This window comes from Micropterus salmoides, unplaced genomic scaffold, assembly GCF_014851395.1.
Source record: "Micropterus salmoides isolate LMB-PRFRI ecotype aquatic unplaced genomic scaffold, ASM1485139v1 Ms_hic_scaffold_2, whole genome shotgun sequence".
NCBI classification, from domain to species: domain Eukaryota; kingdom Metazoa; phylum Chordata; class Actinopteri; order Centrarchiformes; family Centrarchidae; genus Micropterus; species Micropterus salmoides.
Window position 1 is genome coordinate 45,725,356 of NW_024041150.1, and position 14,190 is coordinate 45,739,545.

Consider the following 14,190-nt stretch of genomic DNA (forward strand, 5'->3'; position numbering starts at 1 on the left):
ATCTGGAATGATTTGAAGGCCAATATTGCAAAGACGCAAAGAGAGAGAACCTCATTCCATGTACCGGTGGGATATTAGAGTGCTTACTACATACAGGTGGCTGCATCACTTAGTCTAAAAATGATGAGTTATTAAGGGGCCAATGATTCCAGATCTCAACTATTGTGACCATAGATCAATCTGGAATGACTTTGAAGGCCAATTCTGCAAAGACGGAAAGAGAGAGAAACCTCATTCCATGTACCAGTGGGAGTTTAAGAGTGCTTACCACAGGTGGCTCATCGCTCTAGTCACAATAATGATGAGTTATTAAGGGAAGAAATCATTCCAGATTCTTCTATTGAGTGCACCATAGATGCAAATCTGGAATGACTTTGAAGGCCAATTCTGCACAAGACGGAAAGAGAGAGAAAACCTCATTCCATGTACGGTGGGAGCTATTAGAGTGCTTACCACATACAGGTGGCTGCATCACTCAGTCTCAAATAATGATGAGTTATTAAGGGGCCAAATGATTCCAGATTCTCAACTATTTAGTGGACCATAGATTCAAATCTGGAATGAGTTTGAAGGGCTATATTTTAAAGACAGATGGAGATAGAAAATGATTCTAAGTACCAGTGGGAGCTATTAGAGTGCCTTATCACATACAGGTGGCTGCATCACTCCAGGCACAATTAATGATGAGTTATTAAGGGGCAAAGTGATTCCAGATTTGAATGTATTGCATTATATGGATGAAATTTTCGGTGCTCTTCAAAGGCTAATTTCTAAAAACTGATTGACGGAAGGGTTGATTCAAAGTACCAGTAGAAGCTTGACAATGCTGTATCACATACAAGTGTATCCACAATTCTAGACGCAAGTATCCGTGAGTTATTGAGGGACCAAATGATTCCAGATTCCTATCTATTTTGGGTCCACTTCAAAGGCTGATATTTCAAAAAAGTTATTGAAGGAACGGTTTATTTCAAGTAGTTAAAAAGTTGGAAGACTCCTGTATAAAGGACAGGTGTCTGCATGACTGTAGGTACATGTAATGATGAGTTAGTAAGGCACCAAATGATTCCAGATTCTCATCCATTTAGTGGGCTAAATATGCAAATCTGGAGTTACATGAAAGGCTAGCACTTTAAAGACAGAGGGAGAGAGTGGTCTGGGTCCAAGTACCTAAATGGCGATGCCCATATGGTGTCTGCAGAATCAGGGCAACGATTAATGCCATTTGTCTTACCTGGGTCTGTGTGGCTAACTGTCACTCATTACAAACTTTCATACTGAGAAAATTGTGGCACCGTATTTACCTATGCGGGATGCATGCATTGTCACAACCAAAAGGTATGGTCACGTCTCTGCCCATTTGGAGTTGCCTTGCACCAGTACTGTGGGTTAATTTCTTCCGTTCCATGTATTCATGAACAGGATGGAAAAGGGGATTTGTGACCTTTGCCTGTGTTTCAAGTAGCACAAGTGATGATGAGCTAATAAAGAAACCAAAACATTCTATATTCTCAAGTCCAAAGGATCGAATACACTTTGGGTGCACTTCAAAAGCTGATATGTCAATAACTGATTGAAGGAAGGAGTTCATTTCAATTGCCAATAAAGCTTGAAGCCTGCGGATCACATTCAGGTTGCTGCATCATTCTAGCTACAAGAATCAATGAGTTATTGAGGACCAAATGATTTCAGATTCTCCTGTTTTGCATTATATGGATGACATTTGGGTGCAATTCAAAAGCTGATATATCAAGAACTAATTGCAAGAACGGGTTGATTTCAAGTACCGCTTAAAGCTTGAAGACTGCTGTTTCACATACAGGTGTCTGCATCATTCTAGGTAAAAGTGTCAATGAGTTATTGAGGCACAAAATGATTCCAGATTCTCATCTTTTGCATTATATGGATGCCGTTTTGGGTTCACTTCAGAGGCTGATATTTCAACAACTGGTTGAAGGAACGGGTTGATTTCAAGTGTCAATAAAAGGTGGAAGACTCCGGTATCAGGACGGTGTTTGCATCACTGTAGGTACAAGCATCAAGGAGTTATTAAGGAACCAAATCATTCCAGATTCTCATCTTTTGAGTGCACCATAGATGCAAATCTGGAATGACTTTGAAGGCCAATTCTGCAAAGACAGAAGAGAGAGAAACCTCATTCCATGTACCAGTGGGAGTTTAAGAGTGCCTTACCACATACAGGGCTGCATCGCTCTAGTCACAATTAATGATGAGTTATTAAGGGAAGAAATCATTCCAGATTCTCATCTATTAATTGGGCATAGATGAAAATCTGGAATGACTTTGAAGGCCAATTCTGCAAAGACAGAAAGAGAGAGAAACCTCATTCCATGTACAGTGGGAGGTTTAAGAGTGCCTTACCACATACAGGTGGCTGCATCGCTCTAGTCACAATTAATGATGAGTTTAAGGGAAGAAATCATTCCAGATTCTCATCTTTTGAGTGCACCATAGATGCAAATCTGGAATGACTTTGAAGGCCAATTCTGCAAAGACAGAAAGAGAGAGAAACCTCATTCCATGTACCGGTGGGAGGTTTAAGAGTGCCTTACCACATACAGGTGGCTGCATCGCTCTAGTCACAATTAATGATGAGTTATTAAGGGAAGAAATCATTCCAGATTCTCATCTTTTGATTGCGCATAAATGCAAATCTGGAATGACTTTGAAGGCCAATATTGCAAAGACGCAAAGAGAGAGAAACCTCATTCCAGTACCGGTGGGAGCTATTAGAGTGCTTTACTACATACGGTGGCTGCATCACTCTAGTCTCAAATAATGATGAGTTATTAAGGGGCCAAATGATTCCAGATTCTCAACTATTTAGTGGACCATAGATTCAAATCTGGAAGACTTTGAAGGCCAATTCTGCAAAGACGGAAAGAGAGAGAAACCTCTTCCATGTACCGGTGGGAGCTATTAGAGTGCTTTACCACATACAGGTGGCTGCATCACTCTAGTCTCAAATAATGATGAGTTATTAAGGGGCCAAATGATTCCAGATTCTCAACTTAGTGGACCATAGATTCAAATCTGGAATGATTGAAGGGCTATATTTAAAGACAGATGGAGATAGAAAAATGATTCTAAGTACCAGTGGGAGCTATTAGAGTGCCTTATCATACAGGTGGCTGCATCACTCCAGGCACAATTAATGATGAGTTATTAAGGGGCAAAGTGATTCCAGATTTGAATGTATTGCATATATGGATGAAATTTTCGGTGCTCTTCAAAGGCTAATATTTCTAAAACTGATTGACGGAACGGGTTGATTCAAAGTACCAGTAGAAGCTTGACAACTGCTGTATCACATACAAGTGTATCCACAATTCTAGACGCAAGTATCCGTGAGTTATTGAGGGACCAAATGATTCCAGATTCCTATCTATTTTGGGTCCACTTCAAAGGCTGATATTTCAAAAAAGTTATTGAAGGAACGGTTTTATTTCAAGTAGTTATAAAAGTTGGAAGACTCCTGTATAAAGGACAGGTGTCTGCATGACTGTAGGTACATGTAATGATGAGTTAGTAAGGCACCAAATGATTCCAGATTCTCATCCATTTAGTGGGCTAAATATGCAAATCTGGAGTTACATGAAAGGCTAGCACTTTAAAGACAGAGGGAGAGAGTGGTCTGGGTCCAAGTACCTAAATGGCGATGCCCATATGGTGTCTGCAGAAATCAGGGCAATGATTAATGCCATATGTTCTTACCTGGGTCTGTGTGGGTAACTGTCACCCATTACAAAGTTTCATAGTGAGAAAATTTATTGTGGCACCGTATTTACCTATGCGGGATGTATGCGTGGTCACAACCAAAAGGTATGGTCACGTCTCTGCCCATTTGGAGTTGCCTTGCACCAGTACTGTGGGTTAATTTCTTCCGTTCCATGTATTCATGAACAGGATGTGAAAAGGGATTTGTGACCTTTGCCTGTGTTTCAAGTAGCACAAGTGATGAGAGATAAAGAACCAAAACATTCTATATTCTCAAGTCCAAAGGATCGACTACACTTTGGGTGCACTTCAAAAGTGATATGTCAATAACTGATTGAAGGAAGGAGTTCATTTCAATTGCCAATAAAAGCTTGAAGCCTGCTGGATCACATTCAGGTTGCTGCATCATTCTAGGTAAAAGTGTCAATGAGTTATTGAGGCACAAAATGATTCCAGATTCTCATCTTTTGCATTATATGGATGCCATTTTGGGTTCACTTCAGAGGCTGATATTTCAACAACTGGTTGAAGGAACGGGTTGATTTCAAGTGTCAATAAAAGGTGGAAGACTCCGGCATCAAGGACAGGTGTTTGCATCACTGTAGGTACAAGCATCAAGGAGTTATTAAGGAACCAAATCATTCCAGATTCTCATCTTTTGAGTGCACCCATAGATGCAAATCTGGAATGACTTTGAAGGCCAATTCTGCAAAGGCAAAAAGAGAGAGAACCTCATTCCATGTACCAGTGGGAGGTTTAAGAGTGCCTTACCACATACAGGTGGCTGCATCGCTCTAGTCACATTAATGATGAGTTATTAAGGAAGAAATCATTCCAGATTCTCATCTATTGATTGCGCATGAATGCAAATCTGGAATGACTTTGAAGGCCAATATTGCAAAGACGGAAAGAGAGAGAAACCTCATTCCATGTACCGGTGGGAGCTATTAGAGTGCTTTACTACATACAGGTGGCTGCATCACTCTAGTCTCAAAATGATGAGTTATTAAGGGCCAAATGATTCCAGATTCTCAACTATTTAGTGGACCATAGATTCAAATCTGGAATGACTTTGAAGGCCAATTCTGCGAAGAAGAGAGAAACCTCATTCCATGTACCAGGGGGGTTTAAGAGTGCCTTACCACATACAGGTGGCATCATCGCTCTAGTCAAATTAATGATGAGTTATTAAGGGAAGAAATCATTCCAGATTCTCATCTATTGATTGCGCATAAATGCAAATCTGGAATGACTTCGAAGGCCAATATTGCAAAGACGCAAAGAGAGAGAAACCTCATTCCATGTACCGGTGGGAGCTATTAGAGTGCTTTACTACATACAGGTGGCTGCATCACTCTAGTCTCAAATAATGATGAGTTATTAAGGGGCCAAATGATTCCAGATTCTCAACTATTTAGTGGACCATAGATTCAAATCTGGAATCAGTTTGAAGGGCTATATTTTAAAGACAGATGGAGATAGAAAAATGATTCTAGGTACCAGTGGGAGCTATTAGAGTGCCTTATCACATACAGGTGGCTGCATCACTCCAGGCACAATTAATGATGAGTTATTAAGAGGCAAAGTAATTCCAGATTTGAATGTATTGCATTATATGGATGAAATTTTCGGTGCTCTTCAAAGGCTACTATTTCTAAAACTGATTGACGGAACGGGTTGATTCAAAGTACCAGTAGAAGCTTGACAACTGCTGTATCACATACAAGTGTATCCACAATTCTAGACGCAAGTATCCGTGAGTTATTGAGGGACCAAATGATTCCAGATTCCTATCTATTGCATTACGTGGATGGAATTTTGGGTTATTGAAGGAACGGTTTTATTTCAAGTAGTTATAAAAGTTGGAAGACTCCTGTATAAAGGACAGGTGTCTGCATGACTGTAGTCTCAAATAATGATGAGTTATTAAAGGGCCAAATGATTCCAGATTCTCAATTATTTAGTGGACCATAGATTCAAATCTGGAATGACTTTGAAGGCCAATTCTGCAAAGACGGAAAGAGAGAGAAACCTCATTCCATGTACCAGTGGGAGGTTTAAGAGTGCCTTACCACATACAGGTGGCTGCATCACTCTAGTCACAATTAATGATGAGTTATTAAGGGAAGAAATCATTCCAGATTCTCATCTATTGATTGCGCATAGATGCAAATCTGGAATGACTTTGAAGGCCAATATTGCAAAGACGGAAAGAGAGAGAAACCTCATTCCATGTACCGGTGGGAGCTATTAGAGTGCTTTACCACATACAGGTGGCTGCATCACTCTAGTCTCAAATAATGATGAGTTATTTAGGGGCAAAGTGATTCCAGATTTGAATGTATTGCATTATATAGATGAAATTTTCAGTGCTCTTCAAAGGCTGATATTTCAAAAAAGTTATTGAAGGAACGGTTTTATTTCAAGTAGTTATAAAAGTTGGAATACTCCTGTATAAAGGACAGGTGTCTGCATGACTGTAGGTACATGTAATGATGAGTTAGTAAGGCACCAAATGATTCCAGATTCTCATCCATTTAGTAGGCTAAATATGCAAATCTGGAGTTACATGAAAGGCTAGCACTTTAAAGACAGAGGGAGAGAGTGGTCTGGGTCCAAGTACCTAAATGGCGATGCCCATATGGTGTCTGCAGACAATTGATGCTATATGGACATTTAACTGCAGGCAGGTCTTTTGCAGTGATGAAATTTTTAGGCCTTCAGGCTGAAATTTAATTAGTTTTTGCATAGTTTCTTTACATTTTCAACACAACAAGCAAGCCATGATTAGATATTGTTTACAGTTTAAAATTATTAATAAATACACAACTCACATAGTTTTATCATTCAAGCTATTTATAATCAGCCTCTATATTAACTTAATTGCCACATTTTTGTCATGGGAGAGTGTGGCCTTGCCAAGGGGGTCATCTTGGAAGACTGGGGGGCACCAACATTGAGATCTTTCCTTTCATGAAGTGTTATAACTGCCTGAGAGTGAGGAGGGACAAGGCGAAAATAGTTGGCCTCATTTTGGAAAAAAAACTTTCAACCCAAGTGCATAGATTCATAGGAAATGGTCCACTTGAATGCCTGGAATGAACACTGTAAAATAATTAAATAAAACTCAGAGTGTGTAGGTGTTGTGTATTTAATATTCTCATAACCATTAACATGTAGCATAAAAATAGAAATATTCTACTTCCTATGTCACAGGAAGAAGAAATAAATAAAAATAAGAGATAATTTCCAAGTTTAATCAATAATGTTCTTACCTTCCATGTTTCAATCTATTGTATAATGAATACCTGTAGAGGAAAACATGGAATTCCTCTGTCAACAGGAAGAAAAGGCTGCACCAGGAGCATGGAGCACATGGTAAGTGTCAGCTCTGTAATCATCGATTTTTCTCACACAGAAAATGTTGATACTTGGTTGATTTTGTTTTATTTCAGTGAGAAACATCCCAGTGTCATGTTTTTATGCAATTTTGTTTACTTGTAAAATGTAATTTTATTGCTTTTTCTATTGAACAAACCTATTAATGACGTAGATGTAAATGTGGAATGTAAATTTTATTTCCAAATTTCAATCTATCTTCCACTTAATTCATAAAATGAGATAAAAAAATAACAAACTTTATTTTGTATTGTTATACTTGTGTTCTAACTGATAGTTTATCCAGATTCAGCAATTACTGAACAAAAATTGCTACTAGTTTCCAACATGTTTATTACGGATGTGGTCCTTTTCATGCAGGTGTCAACAGGAAGTCAGGCGTGTGAACAGGAAATCAGGCGAGTCAACAGAAAGTCAGGCGTGCCGACAGGAAGTCACTAAGCAATGGCAGGCATGTTAATGTGTTTGTTGTACTTGTGTATGCTTACTAAATTGAATTTAATCACACAGATGTTCAACTTTCTAAAACCACTTAAATCTAACTGACCCTTGAATAGATCATGCTATAGAAATAGAGATGCAGATGCCAAATGAAGGCCCCTCCATCCACTTTGAGTTCCAGCCAGAACAAGGATCTCCCCAAGATGCACCATATAGGCAAGTACTATATATTTCAAATAGTATGATGATGAATCAAGTGATGTTTTTAATATATTACAATAGAGTGGTTTTGTTTCCCTTTTAGATTGGGAGTAATATGTGGACGAGCATGGGACATGTGGGACTTTTTCTTGCTAATTGAAGGTTTCACTGTAATTATGTTACTAAGCCTCCTTATCATGAAGATTTTCCGTGAATACAAGTACATTTAGCATTTTGGAGTGAAATGCAGGATGCAGGGGATATAGCCAGGATGGACAAAAAGAGGGAGGGAAGGGTTAAGATTTTTACTTTGTTTGGGATATTTATTTTTTAAGATGTTTAGTGTCACTTGATTTCTTGTTTGTTGAGTTTTGTTTAATTAAAGAGTTTCTACTGCAAAAGTTGAGTTTATTAATTTGTTTTTTAATTCCTGATTTGTGTGCTGTAAAAAACTGAAATAAATGTTTTCATCCCCCTGCTTTATGGAAGGGGACACAGAAGTTTGAGATTTTCCTCCTCCTTAATTGACGCAAAAGCTGATATATTAAAGACTGATTGAGAAAATTGGTTTACTGCAAGTACCAGTAGAAGCTTGTAGCTTGCTGTAAAATGTAAATGCTCCGTACTTGTATAGCGCCTTTCTAGTCTTTTCGACCACTCAAAGCGCTTTTACACTACATCTGCATTCACCAGTCATACACATTCATACACTGAGCCTAAGTGCTCAAACAGAAACTAGCATTCATACACTGGCGGAATAGCCGCCAGGGGCAGTACAGTATCTTGCCCAAGGACACTTCGACACGCAACCAGGGGGGAGCCAGGGATTGAACCGCCGACCTTCCGATTAACGGCCAACCCGCTCTACCTCCTGAGCCACAGCCGCCCCTGCAGTAACTGCAACACTCAAGGTGGGTGGGCTTTAGATGCATTTCTGGAATCACCTTGAAGGCCTATAGACAGAGGGAAAGAGATAAGGCTGATTCCAAGTACCGGTGGAAGCTTTTAGAGTGCTTTATCACATACAGGTGGCTGCATCACTCCAGGCACAATTAATGATGAGTTATTGAGGGGCCAAATGATTCCAGATTGTAATCTATTGCATTATATGGATGAAATTTTGGGTGCACACAATGGCTGAAATTTTACAAACTGATTGAATGAAACGTTTGATTTCCAGTAGTAATAAAAGTTGGAAGACCCCTGTATCAAGGACAGGTGAGCTAGTAAGGCACCAAATAATTCCAAGCTCTCATCTATTGAGTGGGCTAAATATGTAAATCTGGAAAAAAGCCAAAACTTTAAAGACAGAGGTAGAGAGTGGTCAGATTCCACGGACCTAAATGGGGATTGTTATGTTGTGGGGACAGAGTGGACCCAAATGAAACACTTGGGATGAACAGGCTTTATTGAGGGGGGAAAAAGGGGTTGAGGGAGTGGAGGTGATGGTGAGGCAGATGCTGGGGAGAAACGAGAATGGGGAGCCGAGCTGACTGAGACAAGGGAGCTGGGAGCACAGGGGACCAAGGAAGTTAGGAGGCACGGGGAGGAGCCGGGAGGACGCCGTGGAAGAGGTCTGAGGGGAGAGGGTGGCGAGCCCAGCTGAGGACGGAGGTGAGCGAACCTGGAGGGGGGATGAACAGACAGACAGGGTTAGACACTGGGGAAAACAGAGTACAGAGAAAGAAAAATAACGCAGAATATTCAGAGCTTGAGTGGTAAAATGGCACCGGGTAAGGAGCAATGACGATCAAGCAGCGGTTGACTGGAGAACCGAGGTAGAAGTACTGTCAGAGATGAGGCTGATTGCTGGCAGGTATGGCAGGCAGAGGAGGTGGCTGATGAGTTGCAGGTGCGGGTCGTTGGCTGGGCTCAGGAGCGGAGGGAGAGAGAGAGGGAGAGCACACTCAGGGGAGGAGACACAGGGAGGCAGGCAGAGTACAGGAAAAAACAAAACACCAGGGGAAAACAGAATCACAAGCAAAAAAGGGGAAATAAACAGGACACTCACTGTCAGCCAGGCTGCCACCATAACAGGGATGCCCATATGGTGTCTGCTGAAATCAGGGCATTTAAGGCCATTTGTTCTTATCTGGGTCCGTGTGGGTAAATGTCACTCATTCCAAACCGTCACACTGAGAATATTGATTGTGGCATCATATCTGCCTATGTGGGATGTACGCAAGATCACAAAAAAAAGTATGATCACATTTCAGACCATTTCGAGTTGCCTGCCACCAGTGCTGTGAGTAAATTTATCCCATTCCATGTTTTTATACACGGGACATGAATTTTGGAATCATGTTCCAAAGCTGGAATGTGGACTGTGGAATGTGAAATCAAGGTATCTCCATAAGTAGGGAGGCCCACATGGCTTCTGTGGAAAGAATGGGCACATTTGAGGCCATCTGACGTTGCCTGGCACCACTTCTGTGGGTGAACTTGTGTGAGTCCATATTTTGATTCAGTGTTTGATTAGTGGAATCATGATATTAACCATAGTGGGGATGAACATATCATTTCAGCAGAAGTTACAGTCAAATTTTTGGCCATATAGATTATGCAGGAGTCATCCTGAGGATTTCCTGAATTCTATTTTTTGACCTCAGACAGATATCTGACTAGGCAAGGCTGTAGGACTTATTGACTTGAAGGCGCCCCGCTCACTGATATGAACACATTGGTCATATTTCCTCACAGAGCCACGTGTAAGGCATCATCGGAAAGGTCTCAATGAGCTGAGCCGCGGCATCTTTCAACCAAAGCTGTCGCCCCTTCCTTTAAGGAGTTAGGGGGGGCAAGGTTTAAGAGAAGCAGTGAGAGATTAGGGACTAACACTGTTGAAAAGCTCTCAAAGAGTTGTATCACATATGTCACATATATGATACAACATAAATATATATATACATATATATATATATATATATATATATATATATATATATGACATAGGTGGCGCTGTTCTGGAACAAATTTTACAACTCTTGGGGTTAGAGACATGGATTCACCTGAGAGCCCTCGGTCAGACGAACGCAACGGTGGCCTCACTTTCCTCCTTGCTCGATTTCTTCAGGTTTTGAGAAGGAATAACTTCCTTCCATATTTACATCTATTGTTCTCAATTACAATCTCTTAAGGCAGGCGACCCTCCTGACTTTAGAACATATTTTGGGGTCCTTCCTGGGGGTGAGTGTGACCAAAACAGACACAATTCATCAGTGGGAAGCCAGGTTTCCAAGTCGCTATCCCACTGTATGGCGAAATGGGCCCCAGAAACACTGGGTGCTGTGTTAGTGGTGACCTGCTGACCTCAAATTTCTGGACACAACTTGGAAACAGAAAGGATTAGAGATACGGCGGGTAGCTGTTCCCGGATGATCTCAGGTAGCTGTATAACATATATCAAAAAAAGTCTTGAATTCTATTTTGTGGATTTTTTTTCCCACAGGCAGACCTCTGGGAGTTTTCATCTTTAGGCTTTTAGAGTCATTCCTGCTTGATTAGATGAAATGAGGTTTTACTTAGTTTCTATACCGTTACACTCACAATAAGCACACCATTATTTGATAGTGTTTAAAATATTCAGTTATAAAAATTCTTAACACCATGACAGAGACAGCAAGATCATTCAAGCTAGTTATATAGCAAACATCATCATTGTTAAATTAACTACTCCTGTCCTGCCAAGGCAGAGTATGCCCTGTCAAGTCAGGATGTAGTTTTTTAAAGTTTATGGCACAAAAGAGTCGGGGGTTAATTGGGGAGTAAGACTCATAGGAAATGGTCCATTTTAAATACCTGGAATATATCAAACATTTTAAATCATTGAATTACACTCAAATAGAGTAGATGGGTGCAGTGAAATTAATCATTTCACTATGATTAACTTGTAGGAATATAACCTTGCAGATTGCTGTATCAATGACAGGTACCTGCATCATTCTAGGTACAAGTAACAATGAGTTATCGAGGGACCAAAAGATTCCAGATACTCATCTATTGCATTCTATGGATGACATTGCGGGTGTACTTCATAAGCTGATATTTCAAAAACTGATTGAAGGAATTGGTTGATTTCAATTCAATTCAATTCAATTCAATTTTATTTATATAGCGCCAAATCACAACAACAGTTATCTCACAGCGCTTTTCATAAAAGAGCAGGTCTAGACCGTACTCTGTGATGATATTTACAGAAGCCCAACAGTTCCCACCAAGAGCAAGCACTAGGCGACAGAGGCAAGGAAAAACTTCCTTTTAAGAGGCAGAAACCTCGAGCAGAACCATGGCTCAGGGTGGGCGGCCATCTGCCTCGACCAGTTGGGGTGAGAGAGAGAGAGAGAGAGAGAAAGAGAGAGAGAAAGAGAGTGAAAGAGAGAGAGAGAGAGAAAGAGAGTGAAAGAGAGAGAGAGAGAAAGAGAGAGAGAGAGAGAGGGATGTAAGGAGAGAGAGAGGGGAGGGAGGCAGCCTACACAATATACACACAGAGGTACAGACAGCGAAGGTAATGTTGCTATAAACTAAATGAAAAATGGTACAGATATTTATAATAGTGTTAATGGTAACCATCATAATGTTAATGATTATAATAACAATAATAACAATAAGACTAGCAACAATAGTCGTTGCAGTAGAGGGTGTCGAGCAGGAACACGGGGGCAGCAGGCGACCCGCAGCCACAGATCCAGACTCCACAGCTCCAGAGCCAGAAAACCTGCAGGAAGTGATAGGAGGAGAGAGGAGAGGGACGAGAAAGCACAAGACTACCAGAAAGGGGAGAAGTTGTGTTAGTAACATGCAATAATGGGATAAGGTTGCATACAGAGGGAGAGAAAGTAGAGGAGAGAGGAGCTCAGTGCATCATGGGAAATCCCCCGGCAGTCTAGGCCTATAGCAGCATAACTAAGGGATGGTTCAGGACTACCTGAGCCAGCCCTAACTATAAGCTTTATCAAAGAGGAAAGTCTTAAGCCTACTCTTAAATGTGGAGATGGTGTCTGCCTCCTGAACCCAAACTGGAACCTGGTTCCACAGGAGAGGAGCTTGAGAGCTGAACGCTCTGGCTCCTAGTCTACTTTTGGAGACTCTAGGAACCACAAGTAACCCTGCATTCTGGGAGCGCAGTGCTCTGGTGGGGTAGTAAGGTACTATGAGCTCTTTAAGATAAGATGGTGCCTGACCATTAAGAGCTTTGTAGGTAAGAAGAATGATTTTAAATTCTATTCTGGATTTTACTGGAAGCCAATGCAAAGAAGCTAAAACAGGAGAAATGTGATCTCTTTTCCTGGTTTCAAGTACCAATAATAATTCAAAGACCCCTGTATCAAGGAAAGGTTTCTGCATCACTTAAAGTACAGGTGTTGATGAGTTATTAAGGAACCAAATGATACAAGTGGAGGGCTCTATCACATACAGGTGGCTGCTTCACTCTAAGCAAAAGTAATGAGTAGTTATTAAGGAACCAAATGTTACCAGATTCTCATCTATTGCATTATATGGATGAAATGTTGGGAGCACATCAAAGGCTGATATTTCAAAAACTAATTGAAGGAATGGGTAGATTACAAGTACCCATACAAGCCTGTAGACTGCTTTATCACATACAGGTGGCTGCATCATTCCAGGCACAATTAATGATGAGTTATTAAGGGGCCAAATGATTCCATATTCTAGTCTTGATATGCAAATCTGGAAATACAGTAGTGGCTAGCACTTCAAAGAAAGAGGGAGAGAGTGGTCTGGGTCCAAGTACCTAAATGTCGATGCCCATATGGTGTCTGCAGAAATCAGGGCAACGATTAAGGCCATTGGTTCTTACCTGGGTCTGTGTGGGTAAATGTCGCTAATTCACAACTGTCCTACTCAGATTATTGATTTATGTCATCATGTTTGTCTATGGGGATGAATGCATGGTCTCAACAAACAGGCATAGTGAAATCTCAGCGTATTTGGGGTTGCCTTGCACCAGTTCTGTGGGTTGATTTGTCCCATTCCATGCATTCAAACACAGAAGGTTAATATGGGATTTATGACTTTTGCCAATGATCCAAATTCAAATAGAAGCTTGTAGACTGCTGCATTAAGGACAGGTGGATGTATAATTATGGACACAAGTTACTGTAGAAACCAAAAATTCTAAATTCTCAATAGTAAAGGATGGATGACACTTTGGAATTTACTTCAAAGGCTGATATTTCAAAAACTTAGTGAATTACTGGGTTGATTTCAAGTACCAATAAAAGTTTGAAGACTGATGTATGAAGGACATGTGTCAGCATCACTGTAGGTACAAGTATCAATGAGTTATCAAGGGACAAAATGATTCCAGATTCTTATCTATTGCATTATATGGATGACAGTTTGGGTCCACTTCAAAAACTGATTAAAGGAACGGGTTGATTTCAAGTACAA

General features: G+C 40.5%; 1 protein-coding gene across 1 annotated transcript in view; it reads right to left on the bottom strand.

Moving 5' to 3' along the window:
- The window catches only part of LOC119912001, a gene marked incomplete at its 3' end in the record, with an annotated part of 18,400 nt that extends 8,574 nt beyond the window's left edge, over positions 1-9,826 (bottom strand). The window contains exons 1-2 of the mRNA XM_038730974.1: positions 9,791-9,826; positions 9,170-9,403 (exon numbers count right to left, since the gene is read on the bottom strand). Coding sequence (XP_038586902.1) covers positions 9,170-9,403; positions 9,791-9,826 — 270 coding nt within the window. The remainder of the gene's footprint in view (positions 1-9,169; positions 9,404-9,790) is intronic.
- Positions 9,827-14,190: the final 4,364 nt, after the last annotated feature.